The following is a 23,537-nucleotide window of genomic DNA, read 5'->3' as shown; positions in this document are numbered from 1 at the left end:
TTGTCATTGAGAACGGAAAAAATGAAAATCTGAATTCGAGTTTTAAGAGCAAGCTAAATGTTATTTTCAAACTCTCTCAATAGCAAAATTCAGATAAGACTCGCTCATGTAATATTTATTCATTGTTTTATTATAATAAGTCCAAATTTTAACAATAACTTATATAGAGCTCATTTAAAAGTACTTTTAAAATAACTAAAATCGTTTTTTATGAAATTGGTTTTTTAATTTTTGAGTTCCAAACCATTTTAAGTGATTTTTAGAAGAAGCACCAAATGTATGCTTCTTCCGCAAAGCACTTAAATTTTTTTCTTCAAGATTTACTTGAATTTTTACTAAGAATCTATTTCAAAAACGTTTTAATCGTTTTAATAACGCTTTCAAACAAACTATGTGTTACGAAGTACAACCAATTACGCAAGGAGAGAAACCAAATAAAATGTACAAACATCCGTAACGTAAAAGTTAATATCTCGTGAGATATCTAGATAGCAAGTATGATTGGTCCAAAACTTGAAAACCTCCCCATCAATCAAAACCTTGACGATATTTTTATCATTTGGTCCGACATATTCGTATTTACTATTTATTCACGAAAGTTCCAACAAGCTTTTAGATATTTTTGATTGGCCAATCTTCTTCTGGTCCAATCCACACCGGCCAATGATCATCAAACAGCACGCCAAATGTCACATCTGCTCAAAGTGTACAAAAATGTGACTCTGCAGGTCAAACCCGGATCCTCTTTGTGAGAATCTCAGATTTGTCAATCTTATTCGTTCATTGTACATTGTACTATCAGAAATTATTTTAAATATTTTTATTTAAAATTAAACAAAAACAGTAATTGATAAAAACTAATCACACTCTCATAAAAAAGATTCGGAGATGATCCTGTTGGCTGTCGGTCCACCAATATTCCTATCTAAATAATCATACAATTAATATATAACATATAACATAACGATAATTTGATGCCACACTTCATCTGGAGTGCTGGAATATCCGACTACGTTATTTGTAACATGTTTTTATTTTATAAAAAAGTATACATCCGAGCACGTTAGCTGTATAAGATTTTTCATAAAAATACAGACTTTTATTGTATTTCGATTTCATGATATCAAAATGATTCTGTTTAATGTGAGACAGATACTAATAGATCAACCCTACTAAAGTTTCTCCCATTTGAGAATATGTTGTAAACATGGCTGGTTTGATATTGATTTCTGAGGTTTAGAAGCGTGATCAGATAATCAAAAGCAATTATGACAACATTGGGTAAAAATTTGTTTGGATTATGAAAGGACACCATAAAAAAATAAGCTTTACGTGGAGCCTTTTGAAGCACTTTAAAGTGATCTTTTCTTTTAACAATTTGGCATGCTTCTAACAAAAGTTCTTCCAGAAAAGTATTTTTAAGTAGAGGTGCTTTCTAGAAAAGCATTAAACGGGCTCAAAGCACCTTTGCTCGTAAGCATAAGTAAATTCTTCTTGGCAATTTGTTTGGTACATGAATATCTATGAAGACATTGAAGAGGTCAACATGATCTATCAAGAAAAACCAAAAAGCCCTTAGATGTGGGAAACCACCTGAATCTTTACTGTAAATCAACAAAAGAATACCATTTGATCCAACAAGAAAAACAAGTTGAGTCCAAATTTCCCACTTCTTCAGGCTGAAGAATATCTGTACAGTTACAACTTTTATCCAACACAATGTTGCCGAAACCACCAACTCCCCCCCTAAAGTTGACATTTTTACTCACAGCAGACGGCCTCGTGCTCTTTCTGCAGCTTCTCCCACAGGCACAACACCAATCTCGGGCTTTGGTAATGTGCGAGAATATAATTCGCCTCGCATCCAGCATTGTAAAACCTATCGTCTGTGACATAATTCACTTCTTGACCCCTGTACTTGAGCTGTTGAATCCAGATTCCCATTGCAACATCCTCTAGTTTAAAGAGCTGAAAAGTCATAACGCCGAGATGTCAGTTTAGGAGTGAGAAAATCAACTCAAAGCCTGCTCATTTGTATTTCAACTATCAGTCTTTTATAAAACAAAACAAAGTTAACAAGAAATTTTACCTTGAGATCCCCTTCCTGGTGGCTACGGACAATGAATTTGGCGATGTCCCGAGAGATTATGTAGCCTGGACCATGGGCCCATGGTGGGTACATAGCATATGGCCATTCCTGCACAAAAGGAGACTCATAAGAAAAACAAAGTCAAAGTGAAACAAGCAAAATGCACGGTGCAGAATGAAATCCGATGTGAATACCCTGTTATCAATAAACCATTTGCTGCCTTTGTCCCTATCCGGTGAAGATTCGAAGGATATTAGACCATACAAGAGACCTTTGGTCGGCTTTCCCTTGAGGCTAGAGATCACTTCATCGATTCTAACAAAAGCATCATCATCCGTTTTCATGATATATTTAGCAGGATGGATTTTGGTCTGCATGTTTAAGATAAAGATGATTGGTAACTTTTCTAACAATAAATTTTCTAAAACAAATAAAGTTCAATGACAAAAACATAGTTATGAATCATGGATAATTCAGTTTGCAGGAATTTTGTATCAACATACTCCAAAAATAGAAATTGCAATTGTCTTCAAACTGATCAGGCTGTAGTAATCAACAAATGGCATCAGTTGGATATCTCCATATGCTTCCGCTTCTCGCCACAGCTCAATATTGACTTGGCTGTTCTTGTGCTGCATGTATGAAAAAGTTGTAAACCTCATTATCGGCCAAATTTTCCGAGCAATCAATATGTTGATATCACAACTATAACGCTATGTTGGAGTCCGAGGAGTATGTTAAATGCAGAAATTATTTCACTTCTTCAGGTTCATAATGTAAAAGAGTATAAGAAGGAAAGCAATAAGCAGCAAGCTCTAAGCTAAGTAGCAGAAATTTCTTTGCACCCATATCTGTTATGGAAATGGTTGGTTAAATTTCTATTTAAGCAAAAAAAAAAAGGCAAACCACTCCCAGTCTGCAATGTTCAGCTTACAAGGCCGATGAAAAACCGGACAGCTACATCTCCAGAACGCACAGCCTTGTACTGCATCCAAGCCCTCCTCAAAGCCATTCTACGCTCAAAATTATTTCCAGTAGAGAAAACTCCAACCAACATCAATAGTCTTCTCTTCGAAGTGGGCGGAGCTCTGAGGTGCTCAACATCAACAACTAAATCATGATCCTCAGAAACAGGCAAGCCTTTTGCTAAGGCAGATAAGAGGTCCAGACCACCGGCCACTCTGACTTTGGAAACCGACCATGGCTCAAGTTTCTGCATATGAAAAGAAGTATTGTAGGTAGGTTGTTTTACAAAAACGGAATGTCTTGCCGAACAACAAATTTTGTACAATAATCCGTTATTAGCTTATTACCAATAATTCATACCTTACCTCCCTATACGCAAAAGATGTTTCGTGCCTTCCATTCACAGTCAAGTGAAATCCCTCTAAACCAACCCAAAATGTGGCGGTAAAGGGATTTCCTTCAACAAATGGGAAATTGGAACCTTCATAGGCACCTCCGGAAACATTGGTCAACATGTCCCTACTAGGCCGACTCACATTTAGACTTTCTTCCGACGAGCTTCTCACAGCTTGTTCATTGCAAAGAACAAGTCCATCAACTGTCAAATTCGTTAAAATATGTTAGAATTCTAGCTGAAAAACCCCTTTTTCAAAAAAAAATATATATATTTCTATAGGGACCTTCATTCTTACGTGACAGAAAATAACAAACAATCGAGATTTGACTATATTGGGAAACAGTGTTGTAAGTACCACTTTCGAATAACAAATAAGAAAGGAAAAAATCTTACTAGAGTCGTTTATACCATGCGTTTATTTAAATTTTTTACACAATGTTCTATATTTGGTTCAAATTTGAGCCATCACATGATAAGTAAATTGTGAGAATGTTCTAGCGAAAGAGTTTCACTTGACACTCTCAGTCCGAAGTCTAAACAGAAAATTTTGTTATTTACCTTTGAGGTTGCTAGGAGACCTGTGAGAAGGGCACCTTTCCTCTTTGCCCCACCCAAGTTCATGAGTCCATGTATTTTGAACTACAAATGGCTCCTGTGTCATGTTATCACCGGGGAGACTGACGTTGTAATGCAAGACAATAGGAGGCTCAGACTCTCCTAAAAGTTGGGAGCCTAGGAGTTGGATTTGAAAGCTTCTAGAGTGCCCATTAGGAATGCCAACCAAAGAAATGGAAGAATCATCAATGAGGCCACAAGGGATATCAAGTATATTCTCATATCTTGACTCTATCTTGTCAAAAGTACTTACAGAGAAAGGGCAATTTTTGTCTTCCTCGTTATCACTTTTGTTTAATTTGGAAGCCTTGTCCTTGTCAATTGCGGACAACAAGTCTTTCCACGCAACGGAGGCCTCTTTAACCCCTTTAGCTGTTTCAGGCAAAGCATCGGACCTGGAGAGTAGGGTACGCATGTGAGGCCATACAAGCAAGGCCCTCGACCCTTCTTTGAAAATGTCATGGGAAGCAAAAAGATCATCCAGCCCATCAACTTCTACAAAATGGGATTTCTTATATGGCTTTTCTCCTTTCTTCTCCGAATCCACAATAACAGAATCATTAGTTGTTGGATGGTTTCCAAAGAACTCAGCAGCCGACTGCTTAGGCGCCTGTGTTGGTGGCTCGATTTTGACAATGCTGGAATATCGAAAAACCAAGATCATAGCAAGAACTACGATTAACAAGCCCCCGGACCACTTCTTCATTTTCGTTAACCGGCGAATCTGATGCTTATACAAAACCCCCATGACACCTCTACTCCTATCCCCTCTTTCTATATGCAGTAAACCCAGGTGAGCATCCAACCCAGTTCCCGAAATCTCATCTTCTCTCACATTCTTGCTAAGTTTAGCTTGCACAATCACATTGAATGCTACCGTTCTTTCTTCAATACCCAATAATACACAAAAATAAATAATTAAAAATAAAAATTTCCAAGGAAAAATTGCTCAAAAATCAAAACCCCAGAAAACCCAGAACTCAAAAATCTTACTAAAATTTTCCATCTTTCTGATGAGGATATAGATTCAGACTTTCAGTGTCACTATCAAGTATCTATCAGGGAAAATAAACGATTGCAACCTTTATGAAGCTGCTTCTTATATAAGCTCAGAAGAAGCATTACCTTATTTGGTGCTCCAGAAGTTGAGCTATTCCAAATCTGATTCTCCAAAAAGCCAAAAGCACCAAAATTTGCTATCAAATCTTACTCTAAATGCAAAAGTTGCAAGCTTTTAAGAAGGGTTCTTCTTGAAATGGAAAGCTGAGGTGACCTTAATGCAGTGAGAAAAATCGAGTTTCAGATGCTGCAGATTCAGGGACATTTCGATACGGCGTCGTCTTTAGGAGGTTCCCTTGTCAACGCACGGTTGGATGTTTTGCCTGGATTTTATTTGTAAAAGATGGTTAATGTCTGATTAAGAACATTGAGGTTGCCGGGTCATTATCCAGTGTGCGCAGGCGTGCCGATCATACTATCAATTTTACTTTATTTTTTAGAGCTGTATGTTTGATTAGATTTAAATTGTTTAATTATGTTTACAAATATGAGTTATGTGACAATTGGTCAATACATCGTGTGTCGTGTTGCACTTATATTTGAATCTCGTTCTCAATTTGTAGAGCATGTAATTGTACTCTCAATGAATTGTTGGTCCACCGTACTTTAAGATGTTGCTTATGCCAATTTTGTTAGTTTTCTTTAAGAAAGATAAAAGAAAACAAATTCAAATTCATATTACTGATGATGGCTTGGTAATTATTTTACTTTTAGATTAGAGAGAGGGAAATACAATGGGAAAACGAAAGATATAGAATACGAATGATAGGGATAGAGATGTAAAAGAAATACATAAGGAAATTATACAATTTAAGTTCAACTCGCTGTTTAAATTAGCATAAAATAGTTACCTTGATAAGATAATCTCCAACCTTGGCCTAAAACCTACAAATATTTAACTCAGAAAATTTAGATTTTAGCTCAGAAACAACTTTTCTGCTCCAACTATTCTTACCTAAAATTTTAGTCCATGATTATTAAAGAATGAACTTAGACTAATTTTTTTCTTAAATTAACTTTAAAAAAATTTATGTAGACTATTGTAATTTAATTTTATGAACATTTTAATCTAAAAATATTTAAATTCCGATAAATATTGAAAAATCATTAAATCGACACATGAAACTCACCAAACTATCAACTTTCACCAATAGTTCAACTTTCACCAAACTACAGAGTTTTTGGGTGAATTTTGATTTAAAATAGCTGTTGGATTTCAATTTGTACCATTAGAACTTTTTTTTACTGTTAGATTTGATTATATTTGATCTAAGTTGTTGTATTTAATAAATATATAAATATAAAACTAAAAAAAAATATTTGAACATGAACCGCTGGAGTAACCAACGGTCCAATTAAATCCAGCCGTTCGATTGAAAAAAGTAGCCGTTGGGCTACTGACACCCATTGACAGCCGGGGGACACACCCACGTGGGTGGGGTTCGACTTGGCTTCCATCTGTAGCGTCTGGCGTGTTGGCGCTTGGTTGTGGCGTCTGGGCTTCACAGCCCATGTTTCAGTCGCACCAGGTGGGGCCCACTCCAATTTGTGGCCTAAACTTGGGCCGGTATTTGGTCTCGGGTTGAGTTTTAGGTTTTGTTTAGGCCATGGGTTGGGTTTTAGAGGGGAAAAAAGGGGAATTATAGGTTTTAGCCCGGGGGGTTGGAGTGGGTCTAAGACCAACTCCAATGGTGGGCTAAAAGTCAAATTTCCCCATTTATTCCACCCCCCAAAACACCACCCAACCCATGCTAAAACATTGGGCTAAAAGCCAAATGCCAAAGCTGGGCCAAATACCCCCTAAATTCCCCCCCATGCGAGTGGACTCGCTGGCACTTGGGCCAGTCTCGACCTGCCCATGCTCCAACGCGCCCCACGCGGTTGGCTTGCAAGGCTTTCCCGACAGGGGTGGGCCCCGCTGTCAGCTGTGTGTCGGCCAACATCATCATCCCAACGGCTATAATTTTAATCCGAGGGGGCAAGGCTTTAAGGACCATTGGTTGATCCAATGGTCTAGATTCAAATTTAATTTTTTTAGAATATGTTATTTTAAAATACATTGAATCCAACGGCTGAAATTGAATATAATCAAATCTAACGGTAAAAAAAAAAGATCTAACGGCCCAAATTTAAATCCAATGGCTAAAATAATTAAAAAAAATTATTTAACTTAAAATTCACCCAAAAACTTTATAAATACCTATGTATTTGTTCAAACATCCACACAGAACTCAATTTTCTCCTACAATTCTTCCAATTTATCTTTCTACCATTTCTTTCCATTTCCAAATTGTTAAACGGTTGGTGAAAGTTAAAAGTTTGGTGTTGAACAGTTGGTGAATTGAAAATTTGGTGTTGAACGGTTGGTGAATTGAAAGTTAGCACAAGGTTGAAAGATTGGTGAAAGTTGAAGGCTTGCTTTGTGGAAATTTGAGTGATTTTTCAATATTTATCGGAATTTAAATATTTTTAGATTAAAATGTTTATAAAATTAATTTACGATAGTCTACATATTTATTATTTTTTTAAAATTTTAATTTAAGAAAAAAAATAGCCTAAGTTCATTCTTTAATAATTCTGGGCTAAAATTTTAGGCCAGAAGGGTTGGAGTAGAAAAACTGTTTCTGGACTAAAAGCTAAATTTTCCGAACTAAAAAATTTGGCTTTTAGCCCAACCATTGAAGTTGGTCTAAAGAGGACATTTTTTTTTTTTTTTTGTGAGTCAACAATATTTTACTTTATTATAAACTATGTGGAAATTTTGAACGCGATTCGAGTTTGAGAGTAGAGAAGGGTACACTTTTATAGTTAACTTATTTGTGACTAAATTTCTTTTTTAGAAGAAATTCTAAATTACGTGAAAAATATGTTAAACTCCCAAAAGTAAAATACAGAGCGTACATGTTACATTAATTACAATGTTCAATTAGTAACTACAATAATTTGAGTGACTCGTGCTGTAAAAACGTGTTTCCTTTAGCATTATTGCTTGTTTTTGTTGTAAATGTGTTCAAATTTACTACATCTACGTTGGACGAGGAGGGAACCAAATGCAAGACCTCAGACGCAAATCAGTCCGTACTAGAGAATTAAATGTTTTAACTACTTAAACTACAAGCTCTTTATTATTTGTTTTTTAAGCTTCTCCGGCTCAACAGCTTCTTTTCTCCTCCCCTAAAGACCAAACTTTCTCTTAGATGATCACGTAGTAGATCACGCAAGGTTGAACATAATCGATCTTTGAGGTAAAAGAAAAATCGATCTTTGTCGAAATCACATCAAAAAATGGGAAACCACGAGTATTTAGAAAGAACAAGACTTGCTTCAGATTTACGTTCATAAAGCATGATATTAAGCAACAAACTCCGTCCTGAAATCGGAACTGCAAAATACACGGAGAGGGGCCAATTTTCTCAGCATCCTAATATCAAAGCATCTCAAAACGTGGAGGCATCCAGTAACGACTGCTCAAAAAACAGTTCTAATTCAACAATTATCGGTTTTCAATCTCCGCCGGTGTCAAATGGAGTTCAAACATCAAAAGTACGTAACTTGATGTCCACGTCAAATGCTCAGCTAAACTGATTCCCTCTGGCCTTACAAAAATGAGGCAGCCAAAAACCCAAAAAAGGTACCTGTTCAAGCACACAAATGAACGGAAAAAAAGCACTGTGAGCAGTCTTGCATCTTGCAGGATATATACTGATATGATTATTAAGAACAGAAAGGGGAAGAAGAACAAAGGAGATGGTAGTATTCATTACCTGCTAATGTTCTTCAGCGCCTATTAAGGCCAGCTTCGAGCACACATTAAGGCATTCATCAAGTCTGGCTTCAAGCAAATCATATGTTCATCAGCTGGCCTTGATAAAGTGTAGTATGCCTCGCCACAAGTCGAGAGAGAAACTGGAATGGCCAGAAAATCACGTGCCATCCGAGAAAGGGTAGGGTACTTAGCTGCTGCACTTCTCCACCAAGCCAATGCATTAAAATCCTGACTCCAAGGCAAGACAGGTTGGTCCAAATATATATCCAATTCTGATATTTTTGCAGGGTGATGATTCGATTGGATGAACTGCTGGTAGTCTTGCAACACAGTGAAAGTATGATTGGCACGCACAGGAGGATCAGACTGCCCTTTTGAATGTGAATAACTCGCACAGTTCCCCTTTTCAGGAAAACGGATCACGTATTCAGCAAACTGTTTGCGAATGGCCTCCAAAACAGCTGGAACTTGTGAGTTTCCGTCCCTACCCTCAACTTTTGAACAAACAAATTCAATATATCTCATCTTGAATCGAGGATCCAGTGCTGCAGATATTGCCAACAGCAAGAACATGTGATCCCAGTACTCGTCAACCTTTCCCAACATGCCCTCAACTATTGACCTATTAAAACCCTCTGAGCCAATGGACATTCGGGTCAACATTTCACGAAGCTCATGAAGGTGATAAAGATAAACATTAGCAGTTACTTCTATTTCTGGTTCAAATAATGCTCCTGATACTTTATGTATGCTCTCTACAGCTTTACAAACACCTTCAACTTTGTTCCACTCATCTGGGGATGGTACATCGTGAGAGTCAATCACATCCTTGGAAGAGAGATTTCCAATAGACCACAATTTCAGAGCTTCTTGTAGATTGGCCATTTTGAGAAACCACATGGGGTAATCAGTTGTAAAAGTATAAACTCGACGGACCTTGTGAACGATATCTTCAATCTTTTCAAATGCATCCTGCACCATTTCACGGAACAGATCCCCACAACAATACACACGAAACAGCTGACTATTACGTCGGAGTTCCTTCATTACCTGGATGTACCTTTTCACATACTCAGCCACCTCATTACAGAACTTATCATTACCCATAGTGAGTGTGGATATCTTGTTCTCAATGCCCCAATCTTCCAGCGACCTAAATATGCCCCGGTCTTCACATTTTTTAAGTAAATCATCAGACTGGCCCGAAACAGAAAGAGTACAGAAGTAAAGAACCCACTTTCGCAGCTTCCATTTCTCATCAATAAAATGCGCGGAAATGCACAAATAATCACTGTAGTGTTGTCCCAAGTTACTGCTACACTGCCCAAAGTCATTGTTGTCCGTGAGTAGGTCCACACAGAGGCTAATCTGTCCATCAAAGTTTCTTAATACTTCCTTAGTTTCCACTTTCATTCTCTCATATACTTCCATGCATTCACCTTCAACCTCATTGAAAGTAGGCTTAAACAGCCGGTTAAACACGCCAATTGACTGTATGTAATCAACATTTTCAAAATACTTGGGTGGATCTTGGTTAGAGCAAATCCACTGTCCAAGAGCCCTTAAATCCTTTTTTGGATCGTATTCACGTACCTTCACATTGCCCTCTGTCACTGAAACTGATGAAGCGGATTTGGCATCCTTGCTATCACCACTGTTGTCACTTTCATTGGTTCCAGAAACCCCAGGCATATCTGAAATACACGAGATTATTAGTACCATATCAAACCCATCATTTTTTCTACTAATTAACGTATGACATCTATTCATTCTGTGTTATGGAGTTAAAGTACTTAAAAACGTAATCTTGGTGCAGAATCGTGGATACCCCATTAACAATACAACCAAAAATCTTAAAGTGAATTCATAACAGCAGAAGCTTTATTCACAAAGATACAAATAGACTAGAAAATACGTCTAAGCCCAGCCAGAACAAGATTAACAGCACCATAGCTAGTGTTCTAAAAGTCCCCACCTAGCGCACTTAGGTGCTAGGCAGCTTGTCACCGTCATGATTAATCACTAAGCGCTTAAAAAATAAGAAAGGCCGCCCAGATTCATGCATAAAATCTATTTCTCTTTCGTGTTTCGAGTTGAACCATTGAAGAACTAAAAAGGAGTAATCTTGGGGCACAATCAGGGATAATCATTAACCATATAACCAAGAATCTTACATTAAATTCTGAAAAACATAATTCTAATATTCACCCACCAAACTGTGAACTCATTAGTAAACAAATAGACCTGAAAGTTTGAGAATATGCAGAACCACAGACATCAACGAAAACACAAGATTTCCAAGTTAAATTACAACAAAACAACCAAAAAAGTAATCTTGGCGCACAATCATGGAAACGCATTAACAATATACTAAAAATATTACACAGAGATCGTAAAAATTGAATATTTATTCGCCCCACTAAAGATAATACAAAGATAACCTCAAAAAAATTACAATATTGGTAAATGAAAAAGCACGAAAACGGCAGAAAAGACCAGACCCCCAGAACAAAAGAGAAGAATAAAACGCAGAAAGCACAACACGGAACGACATCACAGGAAGAGAAGTGTACGAAATCGGTATCTCAAACGTCGATCTTGATAGATGAACAGTAAAGATGAAATCTTGAGTGGGAGGACGAAGACGAACCTCGTCCGCGTCGAGTCGCAGTCGCTCAAGGGATTTTGGGGTTGTGGGAAATGGAGCAGACACTAGAGTCTAGACAGGGAGAGAAACGCAGCAGAGCGTACTAGTAGCTTAGCGGGAAAGTAAAATAAACACCATCGGAGCCGTACACGTGGCAGGGATATTGATAAGACATGTCTTAATTTTTGCTTTTTGGTGTACAGGACAAAGTAAGACTTTTCGTTTTCTTGTTTCTCTCACTCGCTCGCTTCACATTTGGAAGTCTTTCTAGCCTACATCCTAATGAATTCGGATTATCGCCAGAACTTTTTTGTGAAGTTTTTGGGGATTCGTGAATTATGTTTGTTCATCGTATGTTATGTGATTATAGATTATTTTAAATATTTTTATTTAAAATTAAATATAAATAATACCTAATAAAAATTGACCGTACGATGTATGATGAGCAGACACGATTTACGAATTTCTAAGATCCTCACCAAAATGATCTGGAGAGGATTCAGTTGGCATCCTAATGGTGTTTTTATTTTATTTTTCTTAACATTTTAGTTGTTAGAAATAAATCAAGTTTGAAACGAACTGAAATTTATCTAAACGAGACACTATCACATAAGTTCAAAATTAAAATTTAGGGAGATGTGTTGTATATGAAGTTTGATGGACTTTGCTTGCCTCTGTAGTTTAGGTATATTCAATATAAACTTGTAAGGAGTTTGTTAAAGTCATTTTGTATTGAATAAAGATAAATGCTAGGAAGACTTTCTAAAAAATAGGATTTTTCATTGACTTTTTGTTACCTCATGTTTTTGACATAATATTTTATGATGTTAGTAAGAGAATCGACGTTAAACGATGATGTGACAGAAAATCCATAAAAAAATCTCTTGGAAGTCACGTTAGCAACTTTTTATGACTTCTAACTTCTAAGTATGTAAAAGTCTTTGTAGTATTTAAGTACTTTGAACAAAACTTTTCTGTAACTTCCAAAGAAACTTCATTCTTGATAAAAAAAATTCTTTACACAAAGTTTGAATACAACGGATACATTTTGACAATGATCATCGCTGACTCCGAAGAGAAACTGACTATGAACCAATTAGTGTTTATACCACTATGAATTTTTTGCGCAATACCATCAACAAAGATATTGATTCCAACAAAGTGGATCCAAAGGAACCGATAACACACCAACACAAAATTTAATACTCACGAAGAAAGACTCATAAATAACGCCATCAAGAAAACACTTATTGACGGAAATACTAAGATGAAAAATAGATAAATAAAAATCCATAAGAAGATAAAGGAGAAAGGCTAGAAAAATAGAAAGAGTTGCCACCAGCCCTTAAGCTGGAGCAAGGGACGACGACTATGGAGTTTGTAGATTTAAGGTATATGATCCAATGGCGATTACTATTCTATACTCTAGGCCGTAAATGATGTCTAGCATTGAAATAAATTTTAATTACTCGTTAAAAAGACCAAATTACTTATTAAGTTTAATGCATGTTTAAGATGAATTAGTCACGCAGGAAGCTCTTTCCCGAATACTACTATTATTGTTGGAATCAAAATGAACCGGTTTCCTTATTCAGTTGCCATCAATTTCTTCATTCAGCATGCATTGAATCTATGGAGTTTTAACGAAAATCCCACTGCACTGTTCATTTTAACGAAAAACCACATTTTTATACTAAAAAGTCAAACTTGCTATTATTCACTTTACCATTTATTTTGTCCTTATCGTTAAAACTCAAAGTTTTCAAATTCTTTTCATTAATTTTTCTTTGAATCTAATATTATCCAATCCATTATCATACACCATACGTGGCCTAAGGGAAATAGTTGACCCCGTTGGATTTAATGGTAAAATTAACGAAGTACGCCATATATTTTCGTAATTTAGAAATTTTCAAAAACATTTTGTTGTCAAAAAGAACATGAGACATCATACGTGGCCTAAGGACAATGTTATCCACACACGCATTTATAACTCTCACATCTTTCTCAATTTATGGCCATCAAAGCGAATGAATTGAAAAAAATTAATGGTAAAAAATTAACAAGGATGTATAAAAGTTATAAAAAGTGTTCGAATAACACTATCATTAATTAATGCACACACAAATACAAGAAATAAGGTAAACAACCTCAACTTGATACATATATTAAACCATCTCCAGCCATAAAGTTAACCAGTTCTCACCATCCAAGGGAAACAAGTTCACAAACAATTGCAAGTTACAACCAAAAAACAAAAGGAGATGTTCAATCTCTCTAGTGGAGTTCAAAAGTAACACACTTGTTGTCCAAGTCTTCCAAAATAGAGGTCATCACAAAAGCCAAGTACCTGTTCAAGTCATCAAATGCTGAAAATGGAACAGAAAAATTAAACCATAAGAAATAGGGTAATATTAAGGAAATCAAAATTTTAAACCAAATTTGCAAATCAAACGATGTGTCACCAATATGAAATATGCAAGTTAATCAATGCTTAAGTAATAATCCAATCATCAACAACCACATCATTGGGTTTGAAAATTTGGTTCACAAAATTTGATCTCCCTAGTATTATCCTAAGAAATATCATAAAGGAGAATATAGTAAGTAAAAAAAAATATTAATAACGGAAATTAAAACAAAGGAACACAGAAGGAAGCTTGAGGTGTAAGTTAACCTGTTAAACATTCTTCCATGCCTACTAAACAAGCCTCGATCGGGCGAATAATAAGGCATTTGCCAGGCCTGGCTCCAAGCCAACTAAATTTTTCTTGGCTGGCCTTGGTTCAATGTAGAATGCCTCATATGAAGTTGCAATAGAAAATGGAATGGCCAAAAAGTCTCGTGCCATCTTGGAAAGAGTAGGATACCGGGCAGCTGCGGTTTTCCACCAAGCCAATGCAGTGCAACTCTGACTCCAAGGCACAACAGCTTCTCCCAAATAGAGATCCAAGTCCGATCCTACTGAAGGGTGATTATTCATTTGCACGTCCAGCGAATATTTATCAAACAATTTGTGTATGGCCTCCGAAACAGCTGCAACTCGTGAGCCTCCCTCTGCACCCTTAACTTTTGACCAAACAGTGTCTACAAATTGCATCTTTAACCGAGGATCCAGCACAGCAGCTATTGCCAAATGCAAAAACATGTTGTTCACGTACTTGTCAAGCTTACTCAGCATGCCCTCAGCTATTTTTCTAGTAAAACTGTCTGAGTCATTGTGCATTTGGGTCAGAACATCACGAAGCTCATCAAGGCGATAAAGATAAACATTCGCAGTTAGATCTTTTGTTTCAAACAATGCATTTGATACCATATATACGCTCTCCAAAACTTTGCAAACACCTTCAACTTTCTTCCATTCCTCAGCGGATGGTACTTCGTAAAAAGTCTCATCTACCGAGGAGAATTCTCCCTTAGACCATAACTCCAGAGCTTCTTTTAGCTTGCTACTAGTGAGATACCACAATGGTAAATTTGCAACAGGATACAATGGATCAACTTTGTTAATGATATCTTGAATCTTTTGAAACGCACCATTCACCATTTCACCAATTAATTTCCCACAACAATACACGCGAAACAGCTGACCATCAAGTTGGAGTTCTTTCTTTTCTTGGATCCGACCCTTCACAAATCCAGCTAACTCATCATACACACCATCATTGGTCATAGTGAGTGTGGATACCTTGTCCTCAATGCCCCATTTCTTAAGGGAACTAAAAATGCCCCAATCTTCGTCTTCAGGAAGGAGATCATTGGTATCTTCAAGAGAACGGAAATAAACCTGCTGCTTTTTCAGCTCCCATTTCTCATCAACAAAATGTGCCGAAAGGCATAGATAACGATCAAAGTTTTTTTCGTTCATCATAATATCCACCGAGAGGCTAATCTGCCCGTCAAATTTCTTCAAGATTTCTTTGGTACCCATTTTCTTCTGTTCAGAAACCAAAAGCTCAATTAATAGTCAGGAAAACCCCCATACTTTCTAAGAAACACAAAATAACTACAATCTAGAAACCCCATCCTTTTACTAATAATTCAAGCATGTCATCTATTTGTCTTGCATTATGGGACTAACCCTATGTTTGGATGAGGGAATTTCTAAAGTTTCTTGACTCAATTGTCAAATATGCACTACAATGAACTACTCGTGGACAAAATACCTACTACTAAAACATTACAAATGCCCTAAACACATAACTTTCGAATGACTCATTTATTCTCGTATGTATTCGGACTGGTTTGGTATTGTTGTGCTTTGAAAAAAAAACTACTTCTGCTTGCTGTGAGAATAAGCTAATTTTTGTTACTTCACATTTTCAGCTTTTTTTCATCCAAAACTGTGAAAATAAGCTGTTTTTAAATGTTTACCAAACACTTTTTTAAGCTTAGCTTTTTTTATACCCACATTTATAAAGGCACCTTCAGTATCAATCTAGTACTTCATCTAGTCATTTTAAAGTCAAATTTCAAAACCAACTTTTCAAACACATGAAATAGCTTCCAATTTTTGGTCCGTTGTCAAACAATGTTTCAGTTTTCCATTTTTTAGTAGAAACTAAAAACAAAATGTTATCAAACGAACCCTAAAATCATCATCCCTTGTTTTTCAAAGTAATTACTTCTAAAGTCCATGCGCTTCTCCATAAAACCAATTAAAGTGATTTTATTTGCATTTAAAACACTTTTAATTTTTTTTCCAAACGCTCAAAGCAGAGTCAAAAAGTAAAATTTGAGTATTATCATGGAAACCCAGTAACAAAATTACCAAAAATCTGATCATAAAAATATTATAACGAAAAAAGAAATTATACAAATATGCTAATTGGTATATAAAAAGACAGAATAATCCTGACCCAAACAAAAAAGTGAAGCACAAAAAGCATAAAAAAGGAATTAGAATACATGAAGCAAAACATTTGTGATTAATATTTGAAACATTTAATTGCTAACATCTCCCAAAGAATGAATCCTGATAAGAAGGTATTAAAAAGGTACAATTTTGAGGAGAAATCTAACCTCGTTAGGTACGGAGGTGGTCGGAGTCGTGAGAACAGGAGTCGCCGGATGGAAAAAGGGGAAGAAGAGGCACACAGGAATTTAGGGCTTCTTCCGGAAGAGGAAGAGACTGGTGAGAGAAAAACACAGTATACAGGTCGGCTGTGTAACGATCATTTTGGCGGGAGAGTAAAGAGTACAGCATCGGCACCGTACACGTGGCAAGCTCAATTTTTTTCTTTCTAGTTATGATTTTAGTGAAATCAAACTCATTAATATGGGTATCGTTTGGTATGCAGACAAGATGAACGGAATAGGACGGGACAGAACGGAGAGAGAGCAAAGATGCTCTCGGATGGAAATAACGAGGAAAAAGAAGGAGACGGAGATGTTATAATTTTGTGTTCCACGGATGTGGAACGAGTCGTTCCAGGGGTGAGACGGAACGAAAATTCACCCAAAATTCGTTAGTGAAACAGTGAGTTCCACTCTTTTTAGACGCACCTAACGTGTGACGGAACGTCTCGTCCCACGTATCAAACAGTACCATTAGAATCAAAACTAACATTATAATATAAAGTGCAGAGAACCGTCTTACTTTTAAAAGAGTAGCATTTCTTCGGCACAGTCGAAATTTTTTTTTTCTGTTTTAAAGTAAAAATTATCAATTAGTCGCCTCATCACGACAATTTATTGTTTTTGCTTCTGGGCAGAGAATGCTTACTAAAATATTTCAGCCTCCCTTAATTATTATTGTTTGATTCACGCAACGTTCAAAATCAAATCAAGAAATGGTAGTAAAATATGAGTCTGAAGTTCATTTCAAACAAACAATAAATAAGAGTAGTGATTGTGATAGAACATTTAAAAAGCGTGTAAAAAGTAAAAAAAATTAGATTGTACCTTACACCAATAAATGAAAACCCTATTTTTTCAAAAGCTATCATCTAAGTTGTCAGAAGATCTCTATCACATTGAGAAGGAAAAAAAGCCAAAGATCTCTGGCACTTACGAGGAAAACACTCATTCGCTGGGAAAATCCAGAGACAGAGCCGGAGGAGCATTGCGTCATGTCAATCAGACTCGACAAAGTTACAAATTGGGCAACCTTCGCTGGCTAAATAAAATAATTTCGTTTGGTTCATAGCTTTTAGATGTATTGAGCAACCCTAGCCGGCTAGCCCTAGGGGTGGGTAGAAAAGGGGCTGAACTGTTCAAGCAGGACAAATCAAATCAATCCAACCGTTTTGGTTCGATTTCAACTTTTTAACAAATGAGAATGGTGCCACGCAATGCTTATTAGACCATCTTTAACCAGTCCGGTCCGAGGATTATAAAATCGAAAATAACTCGAAATAACATGAAAATCGTTTTTAATCGAGAGCTAAACCAAAGGTCTTATGAGCCCCATCAGGCCAAACCTAGTCAATTAGGTCAGCAAGCCAGCCCACTTTGTTTTTGTTTTTGGTTGATTTTTTTTTTCATTTCAAATTTTTTTTCCTACGCAATTTCTCACATGCTTTTTATCATTTTATACTATCTTACCTTATTTTATTTCAATTCTTCACATTCTATACTATGATCCTTTGGCCTCTTCGGTTGGAGATGATTTTTTGTCACATGGCTATGTTTTGCTTATGGTCATTTGTCTCCTTGGTTGGAGATGGTATGAAATATGACATGTCATTGTTTATTAAAATATTAATTTCTTAGAGGGTTATAATACTAAAACGAGCCATTTGGCCCTCTTTTGGTTGGATATGGCCTTAGAGCAATTTCAATGTCTAAGGGCTCCTTATGACCATTGGCAATTGAATCATCTCCAGTAAATAGCAAAGTTCTAAAAAACACTAGGCGTTAGTCGGACGACAGGTTGGGGCCTAGCACCTAGGCAAACTAGGGGGATTTAAATAAATTTATTACATTTCGTGTAAATAAGTGTATGCTTATACTTAAAATATATATAATTTTATCATAAACTACAAAATATAATGCATATATATTATGAAGTATTGGAACATAATGAAAACATGTGAAATAAGGATATAATGTGTGTTCATTCAAATATGCAACAAGTCTATTATAATTTATTGAAAAAAAAAAATGCAAAATGAAAGTTATTTATTTTCTATCTAAGTGAGTTGCGATCTAAGCGAGTGCCAATCTGGGTGGCCTAGGTGGGTGCCTAGGAGGTCTAGGCTAGTGCCTCAACAGGTCTAGGCTAGCGCCTCAACAGGTCTAGGCGTCGTTTCTCAATTTTCAAATGCTTAGGCATTAATCAAGGCGGTGCCCAGCCGCTTAGCGCCTAGGTAATGATTTTTAGAATAATGGTAAATAGTAATTGCCTTTAATGAATAGTAATTTTCTTTTGCATCTTTACTTCTAAACTGAATAGCCATGATAGCAGACAATAAAATATTAGTATTTTTTATTTTAAAAAATAATTTAAATTTAAATTTTGAGTAAGATTTTTAACTGATCTCGTCAGGCCACGTGTCATTATTCGAAAGCACAATTTTTGTAAATAGATTTCGATAATATTTTTAACCAATTCCGTCGCGCAACATATCCTTACCTATTTAGAATCGTTGAAAATATCGAAATGTAGTTCAAGGTGAGAGAAAATGGTAAGGTACTTATATAAAAAAATATCATAATTTTTTTAAAAATATTTTTGGATTTTTAATTAGTTTTAAAAAAAAATTATTAACTTAATTAATTTGGACCGTCAGATTATAAAAAATTTGAAATCCAACAATCCAGAATGAGACACTTAGCCCACCCAAATATTTCTGATTTTTTTTAAAGCCGGAAAAATTGCACCATTGATATGAAAATCAAACGGTCCTATTCAAAGTGACTGAGTGGGGCTAACACGCAGGCCCCATCGTCTGAAAATATGCCCTAGACGCACCCTCACGTGCGCATGTTGCCCTTGCGCCTGACGCAAAATTTTTTAGAACGTGGTTGACATCACTTCCCCTTAGGCACTCGGGCCTTGGACTCCCGCTTGCCCTCTCCCAAGGGCTCCCCCTTAGCCCAATAGGCTGGAGCTAGTTTGGGGGACAATTGGATTGGATTTGTTGCCAATCCCCATGGCCAAGTACCAGTGGAGCTGCTCTTATTTCAAGAGACACGTGATTTGGTTGCCAAACCTTAAATATTCTCTTTAAAAAGGTATATAAAAACTTCGTGGTGCACCTTAGCCGCGATAACAAGATGAATTTGCATAATCACGAGATCAAGTAAATTATATAAACTTTTGCATCTAATTTAATCAGTGCATAAAATTAAGATTTCTCATATATCGAGCTTAAAATAAAAAGAACATAAAAGCAAAAATATGATATGAAATTAGCATGCATTCCATATCATATCCATTGTCTCACGCATGCACACCCACAACCGTCTATCTGGAAATCAAAGACAACCAAAACAAGATCCATTCAACAGTTTAATACAAACAAACAAAAAAAGATGTCCGCTTTCCCTAACGGAATTCAAAATAAACAAGATGCCCTCCAGGGTAAGACGTAAACGGCAAAGATCATCTAAAAGCAAAGAAACGTACCTGCATCAAACAACCACCCCCGGATTTAAATTAAAATCTTGTAAGAAATCATGTTGCAGGAGTGAAATAATGGAAAATAATCACAAAAATTAAAAGAAAACAACAGAGAACAAAATAGTAGTGATGACCTGCGAACAATCTTTCAGAGCCTCCCAGCATACCAGCTGCGGGTACACATTAAGGCATTCAGAAAGTCCGGCTTCAAGAAAGCTACACGTTCGTCAACCGGCCTTGGTTCGGTATAGAATGCCTCGAATGAAGTCGCAACAGAAACTGGAATAGCCAAGAGATCGCGTGCCATCCTCGCAAGGGTAGGATACTTGGCGCCTGCGGTTCTCCACCAGGTCAATGCATTAAAATCCTTGCTCCAAGTTAAGACCGGTTCCTCCAAATAGCTATCCAAATCCGATCTTTTTGTAGGCTGAATATCCTGTTCGACGAACTGCTGGTAGGCTTGCAACACACCAAAAGTATGACTCGCGTTTTTAGGAGGAAGTGGAGGAGTAGAGTCGGGAGACTCCCCTTCTGAATCTGAATCCAAAGAAGATGAATCACTCACGAAGCTCTCGTTTTCAGGAAAACGGATCACATACTCGTCAAACATTTTGTGGATAGCCCCCAAAACAGCTGCAACTTGTGAGTCTGCAACATCACCCTTGACTTTTGAGCAAACAAATTCTACATATTTCATCTTCAATCGAGGATCCAGCACTGCAGTTATTGCCATCAGCAAGAACATGTCATCCCAATACTTGTGAAACTTCTTCAACATTTCCTCGACAATAGTTCTGATAAAACTGTCCGAGTTAACGGACATTTTGGTCAGAACCTCGCGAAGTTCATGCAGGTGATAAAGATAAACATTAGCGGTCAGATGTTTTGTTTCGAACAATGCATTTGCCACTTCATAGATGCTATCCACAAGATTGCAAACACCTTCAAGAGTCTTCCATTCCTCGGGGGATGGTACGTCGTAATCATCAGTCACATCTTTTGAAGAGAATTCTCCCATATGCCATAACTCTATAGCTGGTTTGAGCTTGGAACTCGTGAGATACCACAGGGGTAATGATTTCGAAGAATGCAGTAGAGAAACTTTGTCGATCAGATCTTCAATCTTTTCAAATGCATCCTCAACCATTAAACTGACTGTCTTCCCCAAACAATTCACATTAAACAGCTGACCGCCGAGTTGAAGTTCCTTCTTTTCTTGGATGTGAGTTTTCACATACTCGGCTAAATAATCAAAATTAGTTGTGGTGACTGCTGATATCTTGTCCTCAATGCCCCAATCTTGAATGGACTTAAAAATTCCCCAATCTTCACCACAATCATCAGATGAATCGCTGAGATGACGAAAGTAAAGCACCCACTTCCTCAGCTTCCAATTCTCGTCAACAAAATGCGCGTAAAGACATAAGTAAATTTCACTGTCATAGTCCAAACTAAGCGATTTTTGGTACCTCAATAAGTCCACAGAAAGGCTAATCTGCCCATTGAAATTTTCAAAGAATTCCTTAATTCCCAACTTCCTTTCCCCATAGACCTTCATGCATTCACTTCTAACCATGCCATAAGTAAGATTAAACCTTGGGTTAAGCCTAAGTGCCAAATTCCGAAAAATAGGATGCTTCATCAACGTAGGCGAAAACTCAACGGAGCAAACAAAGTCGGCGACAGCCCTCAGAGTTTTCTGCTGGTCGTATTCGACAAGCATATGCCCCATCCTTAGATAGTAGATATCTTCAACCACTTTAAATGGAAGAAGACCTACAACGTACATAAACACTGCAAGTTCTGTAGTAGCTTTTTGCACGTCATCATCTTTATCAACCCCCTCCTCAACATTGTCCCTTGTATCCGAATCTGATGGAATAGAAATCCCATCCAGTCCATCATTGCTACCCACAACACTGCCTTCAATTCCATGATCAGACATATCTAGCAAACACAAAATTATCATAAATTTAGAACCCTAGAAACCCTACTTTTTAAAACATTAATTCATGCAAGTTGATTTATGGCATGTTTGAGATTGCTTTGCTAAGTGTTTTCTAACAACCCAAAAGCGCTAATGACAATTGGCAGAAAAACTCAAAAAACGTTTTTGGGGTCGTAAATTGAACCGCTTTAAATATCTAAGCACAAAGCACCTATTACGTGCTTCTTACAAAAGCAGTCCAAAACAAGCATTTCGTCTATTTCTTTTGCACTACGAAGTAAAACCAAGAATACCCATCAGCAATATAACCCAAAATCTTGCAGTGGAATCTTAAAACTTAAGAATTTATTCAACCCCATAGAACTCTGAACTCAAACCTAATATACTGAATGATATAATATCAACAAAAGATACAAAAGTAGACCATATAGGTAAATAAATATACAAAAAATAGACAAGACAGAAAAACAAAAACTCATAGTTCCACAAAAAATATATCATGTGTGATCATTCTATGAATTATATAACTGGAAAAACAAATATATGATTTCGAGTGGAAGCCAAACCTTTGTTTTCTGGTGATGAAGCGGCGAGAGGAAGTGAGGAGGAAGCGCAGAGCAAGGCACTGTGGGGGTTGTGTGGGAAGTGGAATGGATTGAGAAAGAAACGCAGTATATATGGGCTGCTCAGGATGTGGCTCATTTTTAGCGGGAATGCTAAGCAACAACAGCATCGAACCGTCCACGTGGCTAGGTCATGAACAAAATGTCTCTTCGTTTCTTTCGCATCCATTTCTTTTCGGAGTAGGATTTTCTTTTCTCATTTTTCCAATCTTCTTTTCTCTCATCCTATTTGAACGATCAGAATTAAATCACGTTAAAATCTTATATTAAATTTTTATAAAAAAAAGAAAGATAAAATAGAAAATATGGGAGAAAGAGATAAAAAGGGATGGAAAAATGAGATGAGAGAATCCAAACTCTTTCTTTTCCGTACCCGGCTTCTCTGCCCTCCCATTTCCTATACACTCTCATCCCTTTCTATTTTATACGGTTACGATTAAGTCACGTCAATATTTTATATTGATTATTTTTTAAAAATAATAAGATAAAAAGTAATAGTAATATAAAATGTTAACGTAACTTAACTGTGAACGTACAAATAATGTATGTGAAGTGGTCCTTCTTTTCCTGCTGTAATTTTTCTGCACACATCAAATCATCTCTTGTCAACCCGTCCATCGATATATAGTGATTTTTCTTTTCGTATCAAATCCAGGGATGACATTCCTCGGGCCTTCAGTGAAAAATACTATTATGTAATTAGTAATGTCACATAATAAATATTTATTAGATAATTGAATTATATTTTATAATTTTTTTTTACGTATGGTTCAATATCTTAATAAATAGAGTGTGAGTTTTTTTACGTATATATTATTATAATAATTTCGAATCACTCTGAATTTTTGTACTAATATTTTT

The 23,537-nt window shown here is 36.5% G+C and overlaps 4 protein-coding genes across 7 annotated transcripts; all 4 read right to left on the bottom strand.

Annotated features, from left to right (window-relative positions):
• Window positions 1-1,466: 1,466 nt before the first annotated feature.
• Window positions 1,467-5,582, bottom strand: LOC103423930 (hydroxyproline O-galactosyltransferase GALT3). 4 transcript variants are annotated; one of them, XM_029091685.2, is made up of 8 exons: window positions 5,193-5,582; window positions 4,011-4,952; window positions 3,421-3,653; window positions 3,024-3,302; window positions 2,593-2,721; window positions 2,284-2,460; window positions 2,090-2,197; window positions 1,467-1,968 (listed from the first exon to the last, which is right to left on the bottom strand). In XM_029091685.2, exons 2-8 carry the CDS (start codon window positions 4,813-4,815, stop codon window positions 1,762-1,764), a joined length of 1,938 nt encoding a protein of 645 aa, XP_028947518.1. In that variant the 5' UTR covers window positions 4,816-4,952; window positions 5,193-5,582; the 3' UTR covers window positions 1,467-1,761. The 4 variants fall into 4 exon arrangements, with proteins under 4 accessions (XP_028947518.1, XP_028947520.1, XP_028947521.1 ...); XM_029091687.2 differs by having other exon boundaries at window positions 4,011-4,948; window positions 5,193-5,496; XM_029091688.2 differs by having other exon boundaries at window positions 4,011-4,705; window positions 5,193-5,430.
• A 2,846-nt stretch (window positions 5,583-8,428) lies between these two features.
• LOC108172086 (zinc finger BED domain-containing protein RICESLEEPER 2-like) lies at window positions 8,429-11,625 on the bottom strand. Its single transcript, XM_017329164.3, has 3 exons — window positions 11,543-11,625; window positions 8,891-10,586; window positions 8,429-8,761 (listed from the first exon to the last, which is right to left on the bottom strand). The coding sequence occupies exon 2, from the start codon at window positions 10,582-10,584 to the stop codon at window positions 8,914-8,916; it is 1,671 nt and encodes a 556-aa protein (XP_017184653.2). The 5' UTR covers window positions 10,585-10,586; window positions 11,543-11,625; the 3' UTR covers window positions 8,429-8,761; window positions 8,891-8,913.
• Window positions 11,626-13,628: 2,003 nt separating this feature from the next.
• On the bottom strand, window positions 13,629-16,691 carry LOC108171008 (zinc finger BED domain-containing protein DAYSLEEPER-like). Its single transcript, XM_017326590.3, has 3 exons — window positions 16,562-16,691; window positions 14,217-15,476; window positions 13,629-13,908 (listed from the first exon to the last, which is right to left on the bottom strand). Exon 2 carries the CDS (start codon window positions 15,468-15,470, stop codon window positions 14,241-14,243), a length of 1,230 nt encoding a protein of 409 aa, XP_017182079.2. The 5' UTR covers window positions 15,471-15,476; window positions 16,562-16,691; the 3' UTR covers window positions 13,629-13,908; window positions 14,217-14,240.
• A 3,130-nt stretch (window positions 16,692-19,821) lies between these two features.
• On the bottom strand, window positions 19,822-22,766 carry LOC108175014 (zinc finger BED domain-containing protein RICESLEEPER 2-like). Its single transcript, XM_029090965.2, has 3 exons — window positions 22,620-22,766; window positions 20,240-22,052; window positions 19,822-20,111 (listed from the first exon to the last, which is right to left on the bottom strand). The coding sequence occupies exons 1-2, from the start codon at window positions 22,753-22,755 to the stop codon at window positions 20,254-20,256; spliced, it is 1,935 nt and encodes a 644-aa protein (XP_028946798.2). The 5' UTR covers window positions 22,756-22,766; the 3' UTR covers window positions 19,822-20,111; window positions 20,240-20,253.
• Between the last annotated feature and the right edge of the window lie 771 nt (window positions 22,767-23,537).

This window comes from Malus domestica, chromosome 13, assembly GCF_042453785.1.
Source record: "Malus domestica chromosome 13, GDT2T_hap1".
Classification (NCBI taxonomy): domain Eukaryota; kingdom Viridiplantae; phylum Streptophyta; class Magnoliopsida; order Rosales; family Rosaceae; genus Malus; species Malus domestica.
Note: the sequence above shows the minus strand (reverse complement) of the source record. Positions and strands in the feature narration are given on the sequence as shown.

Bases quoted from the DNA above. Each gene is read 5' to 3' on its own strand.
- LOC108172086 (XM_017329164.3), bottom strand. From the start codon at position 10,584: ATGCCTGGGGTTTCTGGAACCAATGAAAGTGACAACAGTGGTGATAGC.
- LOC108175014 (XM_029090965.2), bottom strand. From the start codon at position 22,755: ATGAGCCACATCCTGAGCAGCCCATATATACTGCGTTTCTTTCTCAAT. The intron at 22,053-22,619 runs GTTTGGCTTCCA...TGTGTTTGCTAG, and splicing joins TTCATCACCAGAAAACAAAG to ATATGTCTGATCATGGAATT.
- LOC103423930 (XM_008362004.4), bottom strand. From the start codon at position 4,815: ATGGGGGTTTTGTATAAGCATCAGATTCGCCGGTTAACGAAAATGAAG. The intron at 3,654-4,010 runs GTAAATAACAAA...CGAATTTGACAG, and splicing joins GTCTCCTAGCAACCTCAAAG to TTGATGGACTTGTTCTTTGC. The intron at 1,969-2,089 runs GTAAAATTTCTT...ATGACTTTTCAG, and splicing joins ACCAGGAAGGGGATCTCAAG to CTCTTTAAACTAGAGGATGT.
- LOC108171008 (XM_017326590.3), bottom strand. From the start codon at position 15,470: ATGGGTACCAAAGAAATCTTGAAGAAATTTGACGGGCAGATTAGCCTC.